This window comes from Furipterus horrens, unplaced genomic scaffold (genome assembly GCF_987537825.1).
Source record: "Furipterus horrens unplaced genomic scaffold, mFurHor1.1.pri manual_scaffold_8, whole genome shotgun sequence".
NCBI lineage: Eukaryota > Metazoa > Chordata > Mammalia > Chiroptera > Furipteridae > Furipterus > Furipterus horrens.
In genome coordinates this window covers 74,283,072-74,307,016 of record NW_028327178.1, presented here as the reverse complement: position 1 = coordinate 74,307,016, position 23,945 = coordinate 74,283,072, and the positions used below count along the sequence as shown (strand labels likewise).

At 37.4% G+C, this 23,945-nt stretch overlaps 1 protein-coding gene across 4 annotated transcripts in view; it reads right to left on the bottom strand.

Moving 5' to 3' along the window:
- The window catches only part of KIF16B (kinesin family member 16B), a 313,474-nt gene that overhangs the window by 42,746 nt on the left and 246,783 nt on the right, over positions 1–23,945 (bottom strand). For all 4 annotated transcript variants that reach the window (XM_090286026.1, XM_090286028.1, XM_090286027.1 and 1 more), the window contains one exon: positions 18,736–18,825. In XM_090286026.1, the coding sequence (XP_090142152.1) occupies positions 18,736–18,825 (90 nt within the window). The remainder of the gene's footprint in view (positions 1–18,735; positions 18,826–23,945) is intronic.

Sequence of the window (23,945 nt, the reverse complement as noted above, 5' to 3'; positions counted from 1 at the left end):
AATAGCGGAAACTGGGTATGGTGTTTATGAAAACTCTGAGCTAATGTCACTTTTTTTTTTTTTCCTGTAAATCTAAAACTATTCAAGTACAACTTCTGGTTTCTGATCTGATACTGAAGGAGCTTAGAAGCCATCACTCCTGTCCTCACAATAACAAAAGCTGACCAATCTAAAAATCAACAACTCTACTTAGCTCCATCAGAGAACTGACGTCATGTGGCAAACTACTGTCCCAAAACTAAAGAGGCAGAGAGGAGGAGACAGAAAATCAAAGCTTAGCAACAAGCAAAGAAGACCAAGCTGGAACCAGTATTGGTAGGAAGGCTTTAAACCGTAATTGCTGAATTGCTGAAAGCTTACTGCATGAGACTAGTTTGAGAGGTAAAAGCTGAGGGAGTGTAACACTGGAGGGTGTTGGGGTGGTCTCCACACTTTCAGGAGTTTTACCTTCAAGAGTTCCACCAGATTCTCACTGTGAAAATGGGAGAAAAATCCCCTCAGTTCTGGCAGGAGAAGAACGTAACCATTCTGAAATACACCCAGAGCTCTCTGTTTTCCTTAACAAGGCCTGTCCCTAAGGGAAACTCTTTTACCAAAATCTAACCATTTTGGACTTTACCAAAGCCTAACTGAGCTGGGTAAAGTTAAATGCCCCACTCAGGTTCCCTAAACGACTGGGACTGACTCACAGGCCTATGAAGCAGCTCTCCTCCCCCTACACCTCACCACCAAATCGCTAGGGCTCCTCTATGACAACAGGGGATTGTAACTAAAAGGACATTAACCCTTAGACTCTTCCGAAGAAGTCTCCAGGAAACAGACTGAGAAACACAGAGAACAGACTGATGGTTGCCAGAGAGGTTATGGCTTGGAGGGCAGGGTTAAAGAGGTGAATGAATTAAGAAGTACAAATTGGCAGTTACAAAATAGTCATGGGGGTGTAAAGTAGAGCCTGGGGAATACAGTCAACAATATTGTAATAATTGTGTATGGTGCCAGATGGATACCCGAAGTATCAGGGGACCACTTTGTAAAGCATATGGTTGTCTAGCCACTATGCTGTACATCTGAAACTAATACAAAATAATATTGATGTAAACTGTAATTGAAAAATAAAATAAAATTAGTCTCCAGGAAAACCCAAAGACAACAGGGGAAACCAAAACAAGGGCCCTAGAAGAGATTTTAACCTTTGACACTATGCCTCTAGCAAACAGCAAACAGCCTGTATTCTAGCCAGTTAGACATAAAACCTCACACTAAAGGCCTATATATCTCCATTCCTTTCACGTAATACATCATGTGAAGCTTTTAACAATAAATCACAAGGCATGGTGGAAGGCTAAAAATATAACCTAAAACTATTCTAAAACAAATGAAGTTGATTGTAAAAAGAGAAACTAGTCACCATGAATGCCCCAGTAGAAGGAATAGAAGTAGAATAAAAATAACACAGATTACATGTAGTATGCAGCACAGAGAAAATAACAATGCAAAATGTGCTTAGGGAAAGAAAGCGTGACCCCAAAAATGTTTATATCTAACCAAAGTGTCTTTATAGTGTGCAGGCCACAGACAGACATTTTTAAGCAGGTAAGAACCCAGATAAAGCAAATCAAGGTCCATTTTTCAAAAACACACTCCATGGCCAAAACCAGCCAAGAGACAGAACAATATAAAAATCTCCAGAAGAAGAAACCATGGTAAAGTAAATACTGCCTCTATTTAAACCTACAACTAGGATAGAATTATGTCTATTGTATGTACAAAAGAATGTGAATGCTATGTATCTTGAGAGTGTAAAAATAATGATATAAAATAATTTTTAAAATATGGGAGATGGGAGTAATTAAAGTGTGCTAATGTTATCTTTGTTAGGAGAGTCAATTGATCATTTATAAAAGGAAAACAATAATTTGTAAAATGAAAACTAGCAACTAACATATGAATGCTTTTTGTAATATTTTTCTTAAAGTCATATATTTTAGGAATCTTAATATAGATTGTGGTTAAGAAACATTTAATTTGAAGTTCAGCAATTTCTTCAGTTTTACTGTATATTCTTTCATTTCTGATACATTAAAGTAAAATTAATGTTTTTAATTGAAATGGTATATCTAGAATAAAGACAATGCTTATGAAGCTATTTCAGTCTTTCTATTCTTCTTTTCCTTATTTTAATTTTTTTTATCAGTCTATACATCCATCCATTTATCTGGGCATATTCACTTAACTTAAAATAACATCCATTGCCCTTGCCAGGTGGCTCAGTTGGTTAGAGCATTGTGCCATACACCAAAAGGTTGTGGGTTTGATTCCTGGTCAAGGCACATACCTAGGTTGCAGGTTTGATCTCCTGTCAGGTGCCTCCAGGAAGCAACTGATCAATCGATTTTTCTCTCATCTCTCTCTCTCTCTCTCTCCTCTCTAAAATCATTAAACGTATCCTCAGATGAGGATTAAAAAAATAATAATGTCCATTCCATGATAACATCAATTGTATTTAAAGAATAATTTTGGGTAATGTGTTGTTTTCTTCTTGCATTACGTGTAATTTTTATAAATAATAGCATGCATCATTTTTATAGAAATGATAAAAAGTGATTATTCTTTTTACAAATCTAATGAAACAGTAAAATTATTAACCATACGTCTTTTCATTTTAATAATGTGAATTTGGGATAATCACATTTCAAGTCTCAGCGCAGCAAAGAGCTGGTTGTATAATCTTAAATAATGAATAAAACCTCTTGAGTTTCTAGCTTTGTTGTCTATTAAAATGGAGTTGAACTAAAATGTCTAAATTTTTTCAGCTCTGAAATTCTATAACTCAGGTACTGATGATTAAAAATCTTCCCATTCTGAGTTAGAAGTAGCACTTTAGATACCATGGAGGTAGTTTACTTATTATCTTGGCTATATTGCTTTTGAGGAGCATACCTTACTTCCTGTAAAATCTTTATATCATTCTTATTTGAAGTAAGGCAAAGATCTATAGAGGGAAAATAGAGCCCAATATAATAATAAAACATTAACTTTTAAGAGGTTGTAGAATAGAAAAGGACAGATACAAATGGGAATGCAGTATACATGACAAAACCCTTAAAATGATATCTTTTCCTGCTATAGCCATTATCTTTACAGCAGGAGTGGGAAATGATGCAAAGATATTTGAGCTCTTATGGGAAAATTGTACATTAAAATTAAAAATGATGACTAAGGTCAATTATATTGGATATTTGTGGGAGACACGACAGGCCTAGAGAACACTGGAAGAAAATTTAACAACAGCTCTATGATCTACTTTGTATAATTATAAAATTTGATTATGTGGAATAAAATACAGGAAACAAACAAATGAGGAGTAAAATAGCACATTTTTTTGGCCTAAGAGAAACATAACAAGCTTATTCTGCAAATCAGTACATAAAACACATTCTAAAGGCAAAAGAACTGAAATAAAAACCATTAGAAAAATATAATCAATAATTTTGGGACTACTGATTTCCAATGAAATTTGTCTTTCTCTTTTTCAGTGCCTGTGAAGTCTAAAAACCCAAGTTATTGTTTTATTTTGAGTATTCAACAAGCCTCTAATTTTTAAGTTGAATAATAAATCTATATTAATTATCAACAAAGTCAGATAGGAGAATCAGTAGTTGCTTACAACCAACAGTCATTTTACGGAATTATCTGTGAATCTCAGTTTTTGGAAAATGAAAGCATTGAGTATCCATCCATTTATCCATCAACTTATCTAGCTATACATATATTAGAAACATAGGCAGCATTTCTTAATAATCTGAATGATCTCAGGGGGAAATTTCCATCTGCAAGTTGGTTTTTTCTTTCCTGATTCCCAGTGAACTGATGCAGCCCAATTATCTTTTAAGAACCATCACACTCAATGTTTATTACATTATAATGCGAGGTCAGCCAGTTGCTATCATAAAGAGGATAAACTAAATGTAATGGAAATGTTTGCTTTTATTAGAAGCCTTTCTGCCTTGGCCAAGTTCACTGTTCAGGTTAAACAGACCTCATATTAAGTCCAGGTGGTCTCAGAGGCCAACAGACAGCACAGGTTTTGATAAACGTCATTGTTTTTCTTTTGGATATACACAATGACAGCCCTCATAGAGAAAAGAAATTAAATTGAGCAATAAAAAGTCTTGCCTATCTTTTATGATTGTGTAACAATTAAATAGCCAGAACTGGATTATAAAGCACTGAAAGAAAACTGAGGACAACTAATAAAGTATGAAGTCTTTACTGATGAAAATATTTGACTTCCGTTACCACCTGAAAAAAGTGTACTTTATTGTCATTCCTCATTTACTAGACATTTTCTTTACTCTTGTAATACTTGACTACCTAACTAGTACCCGATTTTTAAAGAGTAAAGGGAAAAACGCTGCATGGCACTCTAATTGGTCAAACCTGTTATAACCTGTCTTGCAAGTAGATGCACCTACATGATAACTGGCAGCATTTGAAACATCCATACCCATCAGATTTGTGGCTGTAAATTCCAGCCACTTCAGCTTTTGAGAAATGCAAATAATGAAAACTCATCAATGGGCTGCCATAATTCTCACAGCTGACTAAATGAAAGCGTTTCTGACTACTCAAAATTAATAGCAGTTCCCAAGGCCTTACAGGAACAGCTGTCACTGAGAAATACACTCAAAAACAAATAAGCAATTCACCTCCAAGTTTGATTTGTTAGAGACACAAAGCAGCAACTCTTCAGGACAACCTAGGTGGATTATTAAAGGAGCACCTTTAATATGGTAACCTGAGCATACCACACAGCATTTATGAACATCTGCTATGTGCCTAGCCATGAGCTTGGCACACACTGGACTCTCATCAAATACCTACTGAATGAATGAGCGAGGCAGAATTCTTTGCTGGTGGTCCATGTGGAACTGCCGGCAATTATAACTAGGAAACAACACATACGGAAGCTGCTGTCCTACTGTCACTGAAGTGCTAAACTTAGCATCATCCTAGGTATAAAACCACAGTTGGAAACAGGACTGCGCTGACTTCCTTATATTTGGTATAAAGGTTGCAACTTCTCTACATACAATGTCAGTTCTCCCAAAGCTAGTGTCAATTTTATTTAGGCATAAGCCAGTAGAGATAGAGGAGAGGGCATTCATATATGTCATAATAATTTATTAAAGTAACATTTCAGATATGTGAGAATTTAATATTGCATTTTTAAATAATTATGCAGTTGAACTAATGCAAATGCTTATATTTTCCATGTCTTCCTATGATGTTAATTATCTCTTTCAAAACTGAAACATTTCGAAACCTGTCGTTGTCATGACATTCAAAAGAAGGAACCCAAGCCCTGGCTGCTGTGGCTCAGTGGATTGAGCATTGGCCTGTGAACCAAGTATCGCTGGTTTGATTCCCAGTCTGGGCACATACATGCCTGGGTTGCACGCCAGGTCCCCAGTTGGGTGTGCATGAGAGGCAACCACACAGGGATGTTTCTCTCTCTCTCTTTCTCCTTTCCCCCTCTCTAAAAATAAATAAATGAATGAATAAATAAATGTTCTAATAACTCATAAAAAAAAAAAAAGAAATGTAAAAGAAGGAACCCAATTCCTAGTTACCATTCATGGGGTCTTGCTATTCAGCAGATTTTCTCTTTGGTCTCATTTGGAGCACTCTGAAAACTCCTCCTTCCTGAATAGTCATAGAGAGGGAGACTCAACAAAAAAGGTCTAGGAATCAGAAGACATGAACCCTGTCTATTCCTCCCATGTTGATGTGACACATATGATTTCTCTTTCTAAAACAAAAAACTGGACTATCCTCCATCTCTAAGTGCTGGTATTTCATAGAGTGCAAATGGTTCCAAACCATTGCTGCTGCAGTTTCCTGGCTGGCTGCAGAGCAAAGCCTGATGCAGTCTATGTTTCACAGACTTTGGTATCAAAGAAACAATCAACATGTGCTCACTGTCTAGGTTTAAACTAGCCTGTCATTAATTCTGACAAGATTATTTGTAACTGGAAATCACCTTTTAGGTTTGGTGATATATGATCATGAAAAATCAAAGTAATGCTCCCAAGGCGAATGCAGAAGAAAGAGCAGGCAGTGTGTTCACCAGTGGTCCAGAGAATATCATTTTGAGGATACTTTTTCCCCCGCTCCATACTCTCAGGCCCCACTTCAGATATATTAAATCAGAATTTCCTAGTTTATGGCCTGGGTCCACATATCTTAGAAAAGCTTCCCAACTAATTCTGATGCTTTTGGCACCCCCATCCACCCTTGGAAACAGTGATTTAAATACTGTTTATCAAGTGGAGAGAACGGTGTGACACAAACCAAACTGTGAGATAGCTTGGCCTCTGATAATGTTACCAGGTCAGGAAGCTGGCAGCACTGTATTTTTGCCTACATCGCTGGTTGCTATTTAAAAATTCAAGCAGGCTGAGGGTTTGATGCAGCTGAATTTATCTAAGGCTTACTGGATGTTCCCTGTGGCTATGGTTGGTAGCATTATAATTTGGGTGGTGAGTGGATTTGCAATTTTTATCTTAAATTTGGAGTGCTGGTTATAAAACAGTTTTAAATGCATTTCAGTGACGGATGATAAATAGCTGTCCAAGACAAATATAAGGCCAATGGCCAGTTTCCTTTATTTTCCTTTTCTGGTGCTGCTTTGGGGAAATTACTTGGAAAATAAAAAAAGGTGAGAAATGGTTCTATTAACACAAACTGGAAGTCTCATATACAAATTAAATAACCTCTTGCCTAATCATTTTCTTCAGTCTCACTGGTATTTACTGGGCACCCATTGCCAGATGGGAGAGAGAAGAGTTGCTCCAACATAGCAATCTTTTATGTTACTCGAAGGCTTTGAAAATCTTTCCCCCTCAGCTCTGCAGGGAGAAGAAAGAGCCCCTTGGGATAAGGCTGACGGAGGCTGATCTTGTTTGAAACTTGGGGACTCTAATGACATCATAACTAAGTGATGATGCAGACAGGCAATGTGGCCTGTTCTACCCACTTAGGTTCTCACCACACACAGGTATTCAAAGTTCCCTTACCATTTATTTTGCATTTTAATACATAAAATATCCCATTTTCATGTTTTATCCTCTTGACTCTAGGCAGACACACACAAACCTGCTTCAGAATCTCTCTTAGCCAAGATGATAAAAGGGCCCTTAACAATGGATTCCAATGCTTACCTGCTTTCACTGTGAGATGATTCTCCAGAGAGGTAATGTGCCCTTTAGGTTCTAGCAGTCAGAAGGAGGTCTCCTTGTTAAATGTACTAAAATAAGTTCTTCTAAAAATCTGACAGAGGTTGGCATCTCAAAACCTTGCAATGACCCTCTGATCTTTCAGCCACATCTCCTACTTTATTAAACACATTCACAGCCTTCTAGACACTCATTCAAAAGGGGAGGAGGGAGAGAGGGGACACTAGGTCTTCACTACTCATTCTAGTGGTTGAAGGGGATGTGATTTTAAAAGTGTTTCTTTTTCAGTTTCTTGATGAGCTGTTTTTGGCGTGATGGACTCTCTATGATCTGGACTTCATAGACACTAACCATAAACAGTAACTCTGCCTCTTCCATTGAGAAGAGGGAACCCAAGAAGCTTTGTACTGAGCATGTAACTTTACTAATATTTAAAAGGATCATATTGACTTTAATAGAGTTTTCACATAGACAAAGAGTACCGTGAAAATGATTTGCGTGAAAAAATTTCAAAGGCATGCTCTCTAGCAAATACTGCACACTACTTCAGAGTGCCTTCAATAATACAGTCTATCTGAGACTCTCACAAGTTTTCAGACCAGCTGTGGCATTATCATCGTACAAGTGTGGAATTTGAAAATACAGGGTTTAATTTGATTAAGATTTTATACAAGGTCAATGAAGGGGAATGGAGAAGGAACGACAGGAGTGATTATTTTGCACAACATATGTCAGTGTATCAAGAAGATAAATTAATTCGAAACAAAACAGAAACCTATTTAGAATCCAGAAGAAACTGCTAAAATTAAAGAAAATAAATAAGTAAGAATAATACAATAGTTTTAAAAATCTTGAATAATGCAGCACATCTGATGAGAGCTCAATTCATGGTGACTCTGAAAACAGATGAGCATAATGCTTACATGTGCCCCAAGATCATGTGGGGCCAATACACTCTTCTTCAGTTTTATAGAGGACAAAGAATTTAAGGTTTTTTAAGTTTCTCACCATACATAAATAATAAACTAAATTTCCCTGCCCTCGCTCAATCTGCATACCTGAGTTTCACGGAACCCAATGGCTTTTTCCTCTTTTGATTCAAAAGTTCATTTTTTGTAATAATCCTAAATTCCTTCTATTTTCTTCACAGACAAATATCTAATAATCATGTTTTAATTGGTTCACTACCCAAGTGCATATAAAGTGTCCCTACGGGGGTCTTCACTTGTAATCATTATCCTTGAGGAAACACTATAGTAAATAATTAAGCAAATATTTGTGAATAAATAGGAAGATTAGATTTAGCTAAATTATGGTTAAGAAATTCTTAATGCCTTCTCACTAATGGGGGTGAAGTCCCTAAGGGTTCTCAGTCCATCCAGTTTTTATGTATTCTTTCCTATTCTTTGTTTTTTATAAATTAAGTCTTCAAGAACAGTTGAGCAATTATCAATTTTATTCACAGAGACACTCTGCACACATCAATCACAATACATGCAGATATCTTCAAGAATATCCACAGAGAAGTAGTCGCAACAAAAAGATCTATAAATTATCCATATATCCATGGAGAAGATTCTGGAAACCTAGAACCAGGAAGAAATGACGAATACAATCTCTGAACTGAAAAACACAGTAGAATCAATCAAAAGCAGGCTAAAAGAAGCAGAGGATCGCATCAGTGAGTTAGAGGACAATGTAGAAAAAATATTCCAAGACAATACAACAAAATGAAAAAAGATTGAAAAAATATGAACAAGATATGAGGGAATTACAGGATAGCATGAGGAAAAATAATATTAGGATCATCAGAATAAAAGAGGGAGAAGAAGAGGAGCAAGGAATAAAAAAGATGATAGGAGAAGTAATGACGGAAAATTTTCCCAACCTGATGAGAGAAAAATGTATGCAAGTTCAAGAAGCACAGAGAGTCGCAATGAAGAGGAACCTCCCCAAAAACCACTCCAAGGCACATCATAGTTAAAATGGCAACATTCAAAGACAAAGAGAGAATCCTAAAAGCAGCAAGAGAAAAACAGGAAATAACTTACAAGGGAGCTCCGATAAGGCTATTGACCGATTTCTCAACAGAAACACTACAAGCCAGAAGGGAATGGTCAAAAATATTTCAAGCAATGAAAAACAAAGGCCTACAACCAAGAATACTCTACCCAGCAAGGCTCTCATTCAAAATGGAAGGTGAAATAAGGAGTTTCTCAGACAAAGGAAGACTAAAAGAATACATCTCCACCAAACCAGCATTGCAAGAGATGCTAAAGGGAATGTTTTAAGAAAAAGAAGAAAAAAAGAGGAGAGGAATACAGGTACAAAGGGAAATGAATGAATACATGTCAATAATAACCTTAAATGTAAATGCTCTAATTAAAAGACATAGGGTAATAGAATGGATAAGAAAACAGGACCCAAATATTTGCTGTCTACAAGAAACACACCTCAAAACAAAAGATTTACACAGACTGTAAGTAAAGGGATATAAAAAAGTATTTCAAGCAAACGGACATGAAAACAAAAGCTGGGGTACCAGTACTCATATCAGACAAAACGGATTTCAAAGCAAGTGCAATAAAAAGAGATAAAGAAGGACATTTAATAATACTTAAGGGAACGATCCATCAAGAAGATCGTATCGGCAGCCGTCCGTCTCGAGAGACGATGGTGTAGCTTCTTAAGAGTCTATCTGCACCGCCGAGAATGGCTGTGCAGTCCGACTCGGGAGTGACACGGTATCTGTCTCCTCCCGTGTTGAATCGACATCTTGCGATGATGCTGGAGTGTCCTCTCCAGTGAAGCTGAAGCTACAGAGCCTGGGCAGGGTGATATGGAGGGTCTGCTGTTGCCCATGCAGCAGACCCCCCCTCTCTTCGCAGCTGAAGGGTCCAAGGGAAAGACGGAGTCAATACAGCTTGGCTTCAGGTGCGCCGCAGGAGTTGCCGGTGTTGACTACAACGTCAAACCGCCTTAGGGACTCTGGCTCCGGATTTTCTGTCGGGGTTTACTCCCTTAGCCTTTCCCCTGAAGAGGTATGCCACAAGGCAGCGGAGGTTTTTTGGAGTCAGAGTTTTCCTTCTCTGATGTGCCCTGACTGGAAGATCGAACCAGCGACACTTAGCTCGCAGGCCAACGCTCAATCCACTGAGCCAAACCAGCCAGGGTACATCAAGAAGATATAACACTGATAAACATATATGCACTCAACATAGGAGCACCAAATACATAAAGAAAATACTAGAAGACCACAAGAAAGATATTAACAGCAACACAGTCATAGTAGGGGACTTTAACACTCCATCATGAACAATAGACAGATCTTCGAAGCAAAGAAACATCAAAAATATAAAGGCATTGAACAACACACTAAACCACATGGACTTAACTGATATGTATAGAACTTTTCACCCCAAAGAAGCAAAATATACAATATTTTCAAATGCACATGGGACATTTTCAAAGATAGACCACATGATAGGACACAAAACAAGCCTCAACAAATTCAAGACAATTGAAATGATATCAAGCATCTTTTCAGACCACAATGCCTTGAAACTAAACATCAACCTCAGAGAAAAAAATCAAAGACATCCAAACTCATGGAGAATGAATAACATGGTATTAAATAATGAATGGGTTAAAAATGACATCAAAGAAGAAATCAAAAAAATTCTGGAAACTAATGATAATGAACACACAACAGCTCAAAACCTATGGGACACAGCAAAAGCAGTCCGAATAGGGAAGTTCATAGCAATACAGGCCTACCTGAAAAGGATAGAAGAATCTCAAATAAAAAATCTAACCCTAAAGCTACAAGAACTAGAACAACAACAAACAAAGCATAGGGCAAGAAGAAGGAAGGAAATCATCAAGATCAGAGCAGAATTAAATGACATAAAGACCAAACAAACAATTCAAAAGAGCAACGAAACTAGGAGCTGGTTCTTTGAAAAAATAAACAAAATCGACAAGCCTTTAGCCAGGCTCATCAAGAAAAAAAGAGAGAAGACCCAAATAAACAAAATCAGAAATGAAAGAGGAGAAATCACGGCTGATACCTCAGAAATACAAAGGAGTGTAAGAAATTACTACAAACAACTGTATGGCAAGAAATTTGACAACCTAGAGGAAATGTACAAATTTCTAGACACATATAACCTCCAAAACTAAATCAAGAAGAAGTAGAAAGTCTCAACATACCAATAACAAAGAAGGAAATTGAAATAGTAATCAAAAATCTCCTTGCACACAAAAGCCCTGGACCAGATGGCTTCACAGGCAAATTGTATAAAACGTTTAGGGAAGAACTAACTGCTACCCTCATCAAACTATTCCAAAAAATCCAAGAACAGAAAAAAATCCCAAACTCTTTCTGTGAAGCCAGTATTACCCCAATTCCAAAACCAGGTCAAGACACAACAAAGAAAGAAAACTACAAGCCAAATATCAATGACGAACATAGATGCTAAAATCCTCAACAAAATATTGGCAAACAGGATCCGGCAAAACATCAAAAAGATCATACACCACGATCAAGTGAGATTCATCCCAGGGATGCAAGAATGGTTTAATATTCGCAAATCAATAAATATAATACATCACCTAAACAAAATGAGGGACAAAAATCACATGATCATATCAATAGATGTAGAAAAAGCATTTGATAAAGTACAACACCCATTTATGATGAAAACACTCAGCAAAATGGGAATAGAGGGAGCATACCTTAAATAATTAAGGCTATATATGAGAAACATGAAGCCAACATCATACTCAATGGAAAAAAACGGAAAGCATTCCCCCTGAAATCAGGAACAAGACAAGGATGTCCACTCTCTCCACTCCTATTCAACATAGTGTTGGAAGTCCTAGCCACAGCAATCAGACAAGAAAAAGAAATAAAAGGCATCCAAATTGGGAAAGAAGAAGTAAAACTATCATTATATGCAGATGACATGATAGTATACATAGAAAACCCTATAAACTCCACTAAAAGACTACTCGATACAATAAGTGAATTTGGCAAAATAGCAGAGTACAAAATAAATATACAGAAATCTAAGGCATTTCTGTACACCAACAATAAAATATCAGAGACAGAAACAAAAAAGAAAATACCATTTACTATAGCAACAAGAAAAATTAAGTACCTAGAAATAAACTTAACCAAAGAGATAAAAGACCTGTACTCTGAAAATTATATAACATTGAAGAGAGAAATTAAGGAAGATACAAATAAATGGAAGCAAATACCATGTTCTTGGATGGGAAGAATCAACATCATCAAAATGGCCATACTACCCAAAGCAATTTACAGATTCAATGCAATCCCTATTAAAATACCAATGACATATTTCACAGACCTAGAACAAATACTCAAAAAATTCATATGGAACAGAAAAAGAGCCCGAATAGCCACAGCAATCTTGAGATAGAAGAACACAGCAGGAGGAATCACAATACCAGACATCAAACTATACTACAAAGCCACTGTGATCAAAACAGTCTGGTACTGGCATAAGAACAGGCATAGGTCAATGGAACAGAATAGAGAGTCCAGAAAGAAATCCAGGTCTATATGGTCAACTAATATTTGACAAAGGGGGAAGGAACATAAAATGGAGTGAGAAGAGCCTCTTTAACAAATGGTGCTGGGAGAACTGGACAGGGACGTGCAAAAAAATGAAACTAGACCACCAACTTACACCACACACGAGAATAATCTCAAGATGGATCAAAGACTTAAGTGTAAGTTATTACACCATAAAAATCCTAGAGGAAAACATAGGCAGGAAAATTTCAGATAGCCCACGTAACAATATTTTCACAGATAGATTTCCTAAGGCAAGAGAAATAAAGGAAAAAATTAACAAATTGGACTACATCAAACTAAAGAGTTTCTGCTCAGCAAAAGAAAACATCAGCAAGATGAAAAGGGAACCAACCGTATGGGAAAACATATTTACCAATGATATCTCAGACAGGGGACTGGTCTCCAAAGTATATAAAGAGCTTATATGACTCAACATCAAGAAAACAGACAATTCAATTAAAAAATGGCAAAGGAACTGAACAAACACTTCTCTGAAGAGGACATACAAAAGGTCCGTAGACACATGAAAAAATGCTCAAGATCACTAGCCGTCACAGATGCAAATAAAAACCACAATGAGATACCACCTCACATCAGTCAGAATGGCCATCATCAACAAATCAACAAGCAACAAGTGCTGGCGAGGATGTGGAGAAACGGGAACCCTAGTGCACTGTTGGTGGAAATGCAGACTGGTGCGGCCACTATGGAAAACAGTATGGAATTACCTCAGAAAACTAACAATGGAATTGCCTTTTGAACCAGCGATTCCACTGCTAGGATTATTCCCGAAAAATCCTAAAACCCTAATTCAAAAGAACTTATGCACCCCTATGTTCATAGCAGCCCTGTTTACAGTAGCTAAGTGCTGGAAACAGCCTAAGTGCCCATCTGTAGATGAGTTGATCAAAACACTGTGGTATATTTACACAATGGAGTACTATGCAGCAAAGAGAAAGAAGGAACTCCTGCCATTTGCAATAACATGGATGGAACTAGAGAGAATTACGCTTAGTGAAATAAGTCAGGCAAAGAAAGAAAAATACCATATGGTATCACCTAATACAGGAAACTGAAGGGAAACATAAACAAATGAACTAAATAGGAGAAGGATCAGAATAACAGTGAATAGCGGGGAGGGAGGAGGGAGAGAAGAGGGATAATTAAGGGAAGGGTTTAGTCAAGGAATGTGTATAAATGACTCATGGACATGGACAACAGGGAGGGATATGATTGTAAAAGAAGGGGGTGGGCTGGGTGGAGGGGAGCAATAGGGAAAAAATGGGACAAATGTAATTGAAAAATCAAAAAATTAAATTAAAAAAAAAAAGATTCTGGAAACCTGATAAGGTGGTATGCCAACTTTGTTACTAGGCACCATTGCTCACAGTAAAATGATAAAATGATAAATTGCTTGCTAAATTGATCAATTCTTTGTAGACTATCATAGGAAGCCGTAGTTTAGGCTTCTCTGAGTAAGGTGACTTACAACTCAGCATGTCCCTTGTGGAGACTCTAAAAGTTCTACCCATGCAATTGTTCCCTAAGATATTTATTCTCTTGATGCATAGAATTCTATGCCTGAGTAGTTCTCTAATCTGCCCCATGTGGATCTCAGCTCCTTGCACCTAAGCTAATACCTGAGGGAGGGGCAAAAAGAACAGTACTGGCCAGTTGTAGGCCCTGTGTGGACAGCTGTGGGCACTGCTGAAGGCAGCTGCAGGCCCTGTGTGGACTGTTGCAGGCACTGCTGGGGAACAGTGATCTCGGTCTTACATCCTTCTTGGTCACTTGATGCTGAGTATGGCCTATGGGTGTCCTGTGAGGCCAAATGTCTAGCTGTACCCAAGAAAAGTACACTACAAATGGTTACTCTGGAGGGATGGGTTAAAAGAAACTTTCATATTCAATGCATGTAGCTTTGGAAATTTTCAGTCTTTTACCATAAACATGTAACTTATTATTTGGAAAAAATGAAAGAAAAAAATTTCCATAAAAGGAACTGTGATATCAGTCTCCCAAACACATGGCTAATATTCCAGAAGGAAATGTGAATGAATAGGTATAATTTTAGACAAAGTTCCAAAAGATTATAAGTTATAACCTAAACTGAAGTTTAAAGTGAAAAAAGATTCTCTATCTTGGCAAGTATATTACAAATTATATATATTTTGTACTCAAGTGTGTGTTTTTTTCAATATTTTTTCAGCTTGATTAAAATCTGAACTAGCATTTTTATGACTAGGTAAATTTAATATGTATCATGAAAAAAATGATAAGCAACCATTTTGTTATCCTTGCAATTAAGAAGGCAAGAGTACTCTGTTTTCTACTTCCATAGAAATGAGCCCAATCTGGTAAAGTAGCAAGGTAAATAAAACATGCTTCCCCTTCGCATCCATGAGAGGAAATTTTCAGAATGCTTCTATATGAACCCTTTGCTTTCCTGAAGAAGTTATGTCTTTAACAAGTCCAGTGATTTCTAGGATGCTATCAGGCCAAAAAGACCATTTGAAGGTAGTTGACTACCTCGAGATTAACATGATATACAGAGCCAGCAATAATATGAAAAATAATAAGAGCGATCATAATTGGTGCATACCGAATAAACATACCATTGATCTCAACTGCCAATAAACACTTAGCAACTAAGACTACGTGAAGTTAGGCTACACAAAAGAAAAATCAACTTTACAGAAAAAATATAGCTGGTATTCAACCATATATAAGCTTCACCTTGAAAATGTATGTGGGCAATGCTGTTCTCACACCGAAATAAGATTTCTCTAGATCTTGAATGAGATGCTATTGTATTTTTAGATATATTTTCCTTTATTTTTATTTCTATATTAATGTTTGTTTAGAAACAGGAAACATAGTCAAACGTCCTGGGATTCTACACTGGCTTCTGCTCACCAGCTGTGTGATTTGAGGCAAGTCTCTTGCTCCAAGCACAGAAGAGTATGAGCGTCAAAGCAAAGCACAATACCCAGGGCATGGTGAGCACTCAGTACATGCTGATGAAATCAGAGTTGTGGCTATGCAGTCAAAACCTCACTGCATCAGAGCACCCCCTCAGGGTGTGTAATTAGCAGTTTCCCTTCCTACTTGCAGTGTTTGTTTTAAGATCTTACCACATGATTTTAAATCACTACTCATATTATTATCTCTTCTTTTTCAAAAATGCACACATGTGTGTCTGTGGGTTCTCTATTCATAACTAGGTGGTCTTTTTTTTTTTTTGTCTTTATGACAAATAAATTATAAGTCACAAAGTTGGGCTCAACATGGAAAAGCAATTTTCAGTCTTTGTCATCATTTAGGTCACAAGTCCATCTTCAGGAAAAGGATTTCTGTGAGAATTCATCTATGAATAGAATGAAAGTTCCAGCTGAATTTCAATGCTCAGATCCTCCAGTGGTTTCCCATAGCACTAAGAATAAAATTGACGGCCCTACATGATCATGTCCCTACCTACTTCCCTGCCCTCATTTCTACCACACTTGCCACTTTTCGCAAGATTTTTTTGTTCTTGGAACATGCCAAGCTTCATCTTACTCCAGGGCCTTTGCCTTTGCTGTTCCCTCTACTTAAGATGTGCTCACCTCCAGATTTTCAGGCACAGCTCCTTTTCAACTTTCAGACCTCAACCCAAATTTCACCCTGTCGGAAGCCTCTCCAGGCTTGCCCCTCTGAAGTAGCCCACTGACCAGCTCCTCTGTCACACTTTCACAGCCACTGTTTCAGTTCCTCCATGGCACTGAACACTGTCTAAAATTATCTTTTACTTTTATTTTTTATTGTTCCTTCTTTCTACTTCATGAGAAGAGGGAATGTGGCTATGTTGCTCACAATTATATTCACAGAGTAAAGATGCTCAATACAGACTTATGAATGAATAAATGAATGAAACCAGTGCAATTTTCTTCATGTGAAGGTCACCTAATTTTACCATGTATGCAATATTCTCTTGCTCCTTGAAAATAACTTTACATGTGTAATCATCTCAGTTCATTATTTTTGCCTAGTACCAGGAAATCTTCTAGATTTATAGGTTCACATCATTGTGAAACTTAAGCAAGTTTTCTTCTATCTTTAAAGATTGCTTCTATTTGTTTTGAAGTTTTTTTCAAAAACACTGATTAGCACTGTTGGTTATTACTTTGTAAACTCATTTAAATTCTCTCATATGGTATTTCAACTAAAGTGACATTTCTTCAAAGAGACGAATCCTGAAATAACCTTAGAGTAAAAGTGCCCAACATTTTCTGCTCCATCACATTTTATTGATATTTTTCCTACAAAGTAAAACCTCACTTAACTGTCACATGACAAGCTTACTCTTTAGTGTTAGTTACTATATGCTCCTTGTTTATTGTCAGTCTGTCCCCATATGAATTTAAGATATATGAGAAGACATTTTTGCTCTTGTCTACTGCTGTATTACCAGAATCTAAAAATTGTGCCCCCATAGAATGGCACTCAACTGATCATACTGAAAGAACTAATATATGTAATATATATGTTACACAAACACACACACACACACACACACACACACACAATCCTGATAAAGTTTTTTGCCTTTTATTGAAAGTAAATTATTATTTTCTGTCTATTAGTATGGGAATATTGTATGTTAATATGAATATATACTATTCAAGTACTGAGGTAGTAACTTATAACCAAGTAGTTAATGAACTATAAAGTTTACCTTAAAAACAACTTACTTTGTATACTTAATATGTACACAATACTACCACTTTTTATTGTTGATATTAATTTGGGACATGAAGAGTAAATTGCAGAAACAAACTTAACAACTTGACTTTGAAGCAGTTGTACTAAAGCCTCTTGGAAACACAATTATAATTCATAGTTGATGCTTCTTCAAGTTTAAATATAATACTATTATGATAGCTTAAGAACAGAATTCAGAGGTAGCTTAAATTTAATTGGACTAGAGATTTTTCTACACATCAAGGAACCACTTCATTGACAAAAAGAGATTTCTCTTTATGTTGTATATCAGATAAGAAAAAGGGGAAGGCATGAAAATGTTAAGAAAATGTTAGCTATTTAATGTAAATCAAATTAGGGACAAATATCTGACTAAATTACTTTTTAGAATGTTATAAGAAACTATAAAATAGCACTGAAAAATATTTAGGGAAAGCAGCCTAATTAGACAGAGACTGTTGATTGATTTGCAGTCAGTTCAACCCCAAATTCCCAAAGAACTGTGTCTTGCAAGGCTTCTTGTAGTTGAAGTAAAGTTAATAATAATAATAAATAATAATAATAACACATTCTCTTAGAAGGTATGCATTAATTTAAAAAATATTTTTCTTTGTTTAAAAGTATTTTAAAGACTGGTTTTTGTCCAAAAAAATTACTGATGTATCACACTGGATAGCTGATTGATTGCATGACATGCCTCCTTGCTTCCAATAATGCCATATTTACTATCTGTATCCCCTCCATGTTTGATGGCAAATTAATTTTTATGACTTCACTTCTCGTTAACTAGAAGTCTAGCATTAACATAACCTTTTTTAAAAGAAAGGTAAATCTATAACAAGGAATTTATTATTATTTCATTATGATAGGTGTCACAGTTGAGAAGTTGTAAACTGATTAATATATTTATTTGAAATTTATCAAAAAGAATTCATTTACAGTCACTTTACTATGACTTTCAAAACCTTAAATTCAGAAAATGTTTAAACCTTAGACTAGAAATGACACACAGGGGAAAATTAGAAAGATATCTTTGACAGATGAGTAATTGAAATAAAACTTGCTGACAAAGGGGGGCTTTGATAATGCAATCAACTGATTTACTTTATAAAACAAATGTTCCTAACCGGAGATAATTATTTCATAACTTACCTCTGCATACTTCAACTTCAATGTTTTATGCATTTCTCGAAAACGACTGTAACGCCTGAATACAGTCCATGTCTCATCGAGGACAGTAATCTGTTAACCAGGAAAATCAAAGTAAATCAGCATTAATTAGAGAAAAAAGTGACTAAAATTATTTTAAATAATTTAAAAATTAATAAAAAGTGATTAGCATGTAAAATTTCTCCAGAATTGACAACATTAATCTAGCTGCATAAATAAGACTTTTAAATAATAATTGCTCTCTACTTAAGCATGCATTTCTGGTTTTCAAATCTGGTTATAAGCAGCATGTGACTATGTAAAGTGAGGGAGAGACAGTTACCTCTTAATAGCTTATGAAAGTATCCCTTAACCCTCCACTTGGGCTATAGAAAGAAAATCCCACAAGGTGACCTTTCTGTCATGGCGATGTGCCCATATAAAATTTTGGTATGGGTCACCAGATGCCACCACAGTGGACAGGAGGGGGGAAAAAGTGAAAGAAGAAAAAGCAGAGGAAAAAGAAAGACATGAAGAGGAGGAGGAAGGAGAAAGGAAATGAGGAAGTAGAAAAAGGAAAAAAATCACTCTGCATCTCAATGATTATTAATATAAAAACATATTTTGCTTTATTTCAGAGGAAGAATTCCCGATCCAGCCTTTCACCCACAGCTCCCGTTGAAGGCGCTGACCGGGTGGAAACTTTGGTGCACATCAGCTCACTTACTGAGGCCACGGTGCCAAGCCTTTACAATCACACAGCCTAAAAGCACAGGCTGGTGAGTCTCAAATTCCTCTCTCGGTTCCTATCTTTCCTGTGAGCTGCAGACCCAAATACCCAACCCAGAGACATTTCTTTCATGTCACACAGGAACCTCAAATTCACAGTGTCTAAAACTGAACTGACATAGACTTTCTAGAGAATATCTATAAACTATTTCATCTCAGCACATTTCACCACCCACCACCAAGCTGTACCAGACAGATGCTGAAGCCATCCCCATCCCCTCCTGCCCACTAGCATACCCACAGCAGAACAAGCAACAGGTCCTGCTCTCCTTTTACCTCCTAAACTTTTCTTAGAGCTCTATCCATCCACCCTTCACCGTCACTGCCATCTTACTCTAAGCCATCAGGTCTCAAGTGGCCTCTCCCAAGGCCACTCCCAGTTGTCTACATCACAATACCCCCTCCAACTGAGAGAGGAGCTTTAAAAACTTATATCTGATCATTCCGCCTCCACCCTTAAGGCCCTCCCTAATAGCTTCACACTGGTCCTAGAAAAAAGGCTCATATCTTTGGCCCTGGCCAGGTAGCTCAGTTGGTTAGAGCGTTATCCTGATATGTCAAGGTTGCAGGTTTGATCCCAAATCAGGGCACATACAAGAAGCAACCAATGAATATATAAATAAGTGGAAATGAATGTTTCTCTCCCTCTCTCTCTTTCTCTAAAACCAATCAATAAAAAAGACTAACATTTATAACCTTAAAGACCCCAATTTTTACCTTTTAACCACTGTCTGCAAAAGCCTCACCTGAAGCCCTTCTTCCCTAGATGTCTTCACTCATGCTGCACTCCTTCAATGAGATCATTTCTTTCCACCCCAGGACCTTTTCATGAGCTGAGTCCCTGCCTGGGAGATCTCACCAGGCACTTCAGAGAAACACCCTCCTAACGCACAACAATTCTACTTGATTCTCTCGCATTTAAGGCATAGGGGAATCACAGTAAAGTGGAAGCAGTAGTGGGGAGGATACACATGTGGATTGTTTCGGGGAGGAGTGTGTCTTGAGTTTTAACTATTCTCTGGTTCACTAATTTCCCAAAGCAGCAAATGAGATCATTTGGGGTAGATAAGGATGGACATTTTTTATGTTCATCATTCTGGCTCTGTATTTATTATTCACAATAATTGTTTAAATTGACAGGTTTCTTATGCTTTCCTTTAAAAAAATATTTCTATCAGAAAAAAGATCTAAGTATATTTACAAAAAGTTAAGTAAAAGTAGAACAGATGTCTGCAGCTCTAAGTTTTTAAAGCTGGTTATGCAAGTCACTCAAGATTGGGGAACACTGCTGCTGGCAGATAAGTTGGGGGAGCCTTTCTCTCCAATTCTCTCCTCAATGGACCTCACCAAGGCATCTGAGCAAGATCAGCACAATCAGCATAAGAGTGATGACTTCCTTTGGGCAGGAGCTCAGCAATACACTGCCCTGGCTGGTCACAAAAAAGGGGTCAAAGGGAGAACTGGAACAAGGGTGGCCATGGTGCAGCCTACTTTCTAGGAAAGCTCAGAAAATTAATGGAATCACACCCATAACCTAGGGGTAATAATGCAGGATGCTCATAGTCAAGACCACACTGTACTGGGACTTTGGATTCCAGAAAATATAACCCAAGACACCTAGGTCACCGTCATTTCCGAGATTCTAATGGTCCCTGGGGCTTTCCTTATTTCTTCCGAAAGTCTTCCACTGTTCCTCCTGAACTTATGGTCAATCAACAAGAAAATTCCTGTCAATCCCTGTCCCACTCCTGAAATTCTCGGGACTGTACTAAATCACAACCCTGGTTAAATCCAGCTGTCTGTTTGCCCCCAGCCTGCACCTGCCTAGAACAATGTGGCTGAAGGAAAGCACACCACTGAAAGTACTAGTATCACTTTAAAGTCACAATCACTACCTTCAGGTCAGCCTATGTGCCTCCCACCAGTCATACCACATTTCCCAATTCTATTCACTCTTCCATTCTCTAGGATAATAGTATCTAAACAGTTTACTCCATCTTTCTTTCCAAGCCTTCATCACTTCTTTCCCTGTTCTCACTATCAGAGGATAATTTAATCCCTAGTTCACTGAGGAAATACAAGCAATCAAAAGAACATTTCCACGAGCGCCCTCAACCAAGTCTACTCATCTGCCACCATGTGCCCTGTACCCCATCTTTTCTCCTCTTACCAAGCATGAGATGTATCAGTGCCCCTAGTTAAGGACAGCCAACCCATTCCACTAGAGTCGATCATTCTTGCCTTCTGAAGGATACTATAATTAGCAAGTTTCTCTTCTCTCTCCTACACCAATATATTCCCATTCTCTGCTAGATTATTCACAACAGCATTTAAACAAGCTATTATTTCTTTCATTAAACTCCATCTTGACCTCCCTTCCCCTTCCAACTACGACTTCGTTTCTATCCATCTCATTATTCAAAACTCCTTCAGTTTATTCTTGATGTCATTAATTTCTTTCCTCCCATTACCCCTTAAATGCACTCTAATCTACTTACCATTCCACTCAAACTACTCTAACCTACTCTTAACAAGGTCATGAACAACCTCCATGTTGCTAAATCCACTGGTTCTTAGTTTTGATCTTACATGATCTATCAACAGGATTTGACAGTTGACAGCACCTCTCTTTAACATTTTTTTTTTTATTTGACTTTCAGGTTGCTATATTCTCTTACCTGAATTCTCTTTACTGAGATTTCTCCTCATGTCTCTGACCTCTAAACATCAATGTGTCCCAGGGTTCAGTTCTTGAACATGTTTTATTTTCTACCTGCACTGACTCCTTTGGTGGTCTCATCCCATCTCATAGCTTAAATTTACATTCTGATGACTCCCTGGATGCTCCTCTCTCTCCCCTGAACTCAGATTCATCTATCCTACTGCCTACTTGATATGTCTGCCTACTTGGATGTTTACTATGTACCTCAAATTTAACATGGCTAAACTTATCAAAATTATTCTCTCTCAAACTCACTCCTCTTTCTGCTTCTCCATACTTATAAATGACAATATCATTCTCCTACTTGTTCAGTCAAATACCTCTGGGGTCATCCCTGATGCTCCTCTTTCTCCTATACCTCACATCCTATTGTTAGCAAATCCTTTCCACCAAACTTCAAAATATGTATAATGAGAATCTGACCATTTCTCACTATCACTGCTGGCAACATCCTGATCTTAGCCATGATCACCTCTTCCTTAGATTGTCTTTAACAGCCTTGTACTTGGTCTCCTTGCTTCTGCTCTTGATCCCCAATTTTCTCTTCATTTTTTTCTCAACACAGCAGCCAAAGTGATATTATCAAAAGTTAAGTCAGATGAAGACATTTCTTTGCTCAAATGGGACATCCTCCTAAAGTGTCCCTTCTCACCCAGGGTACAAGTTCAAGTCCTTTCACTGACCTATAAGGATCTTTATGATCTGTCTGCTCCTTGTCTTCACTCTAACCACTCTCTTCCTTGCTAACTCTGGCTTCCTTGCTTTTCTAGAATACATCAAACATGGTATCCAGTAAGTATGCCCTCAGAAGCTTTGTGATTTTTCATATTTCTGGAATGCTCTTTTCACATGGCTAGCTCACTCACTTTCTTCAAGTCTCTGCTCAAAAGTCACTTTTTCAGTGAAGCCTTCTTTGGATATACTATCTAAAACTGCACCCCTCCTTTCCCCATCTCTATTAAATACTTCTTATTACCTAACATTAATTATATATCTTGTTTTTCCGTATCTCTTCCTCATTAGAATGTAAACTCTGGGAGAGCTTGGATTTTTAGCTAGTTTTCACTGCACCTTAGAAGAGTACTTGACACATCATGGGCAGCCTGAACAAAGAGTTTGGAAGATGGAGCCCCAAGATGGACCTATTTTCAATATACTCAGGCTACCAGTGGCAATAAACCAGCAATGCATTTTTTTCATCTCTCTTGGTAGAAAAGCCATCAAGAAGGCCTCCAGCAGAATACAGTTAGGTGAACAGAACATCTAGCTTGTGGGGCCTTTGGCCTGCAGCTTCACATTTGTAGCTTCTACAGCTCATTAATGTCAGAACAATTTTTGAAATACCTGGTTAATGAAATGGCTCCTCCAAATTTACCTCTCAGATTTGGGTTTCATTCCTCTTTCCCAAAATAGTGTCTTTATAAGAAATATCAATTTTTCTCACATGTAGATACCAAACTCTGGGGAGGACATGATGGCTAAGTGATTTCTTGGGCAGTAGATATCAACGGCATTTGGGCACAAGATGATAAGAGAGAAAAAAGAAAATAAAATTTCTGAGAGAGCTCCCAAATCATCCAATACACTTCCTCTGGGACATGGGGTATTGCCATGGTGAGGGTGTAGCCCTAGGAGAAGACAGAGAAAAATGGCCCAACATGGGGAGGGCTATTCAAAGTTTCGCAGATGTATTCCTTTGAGC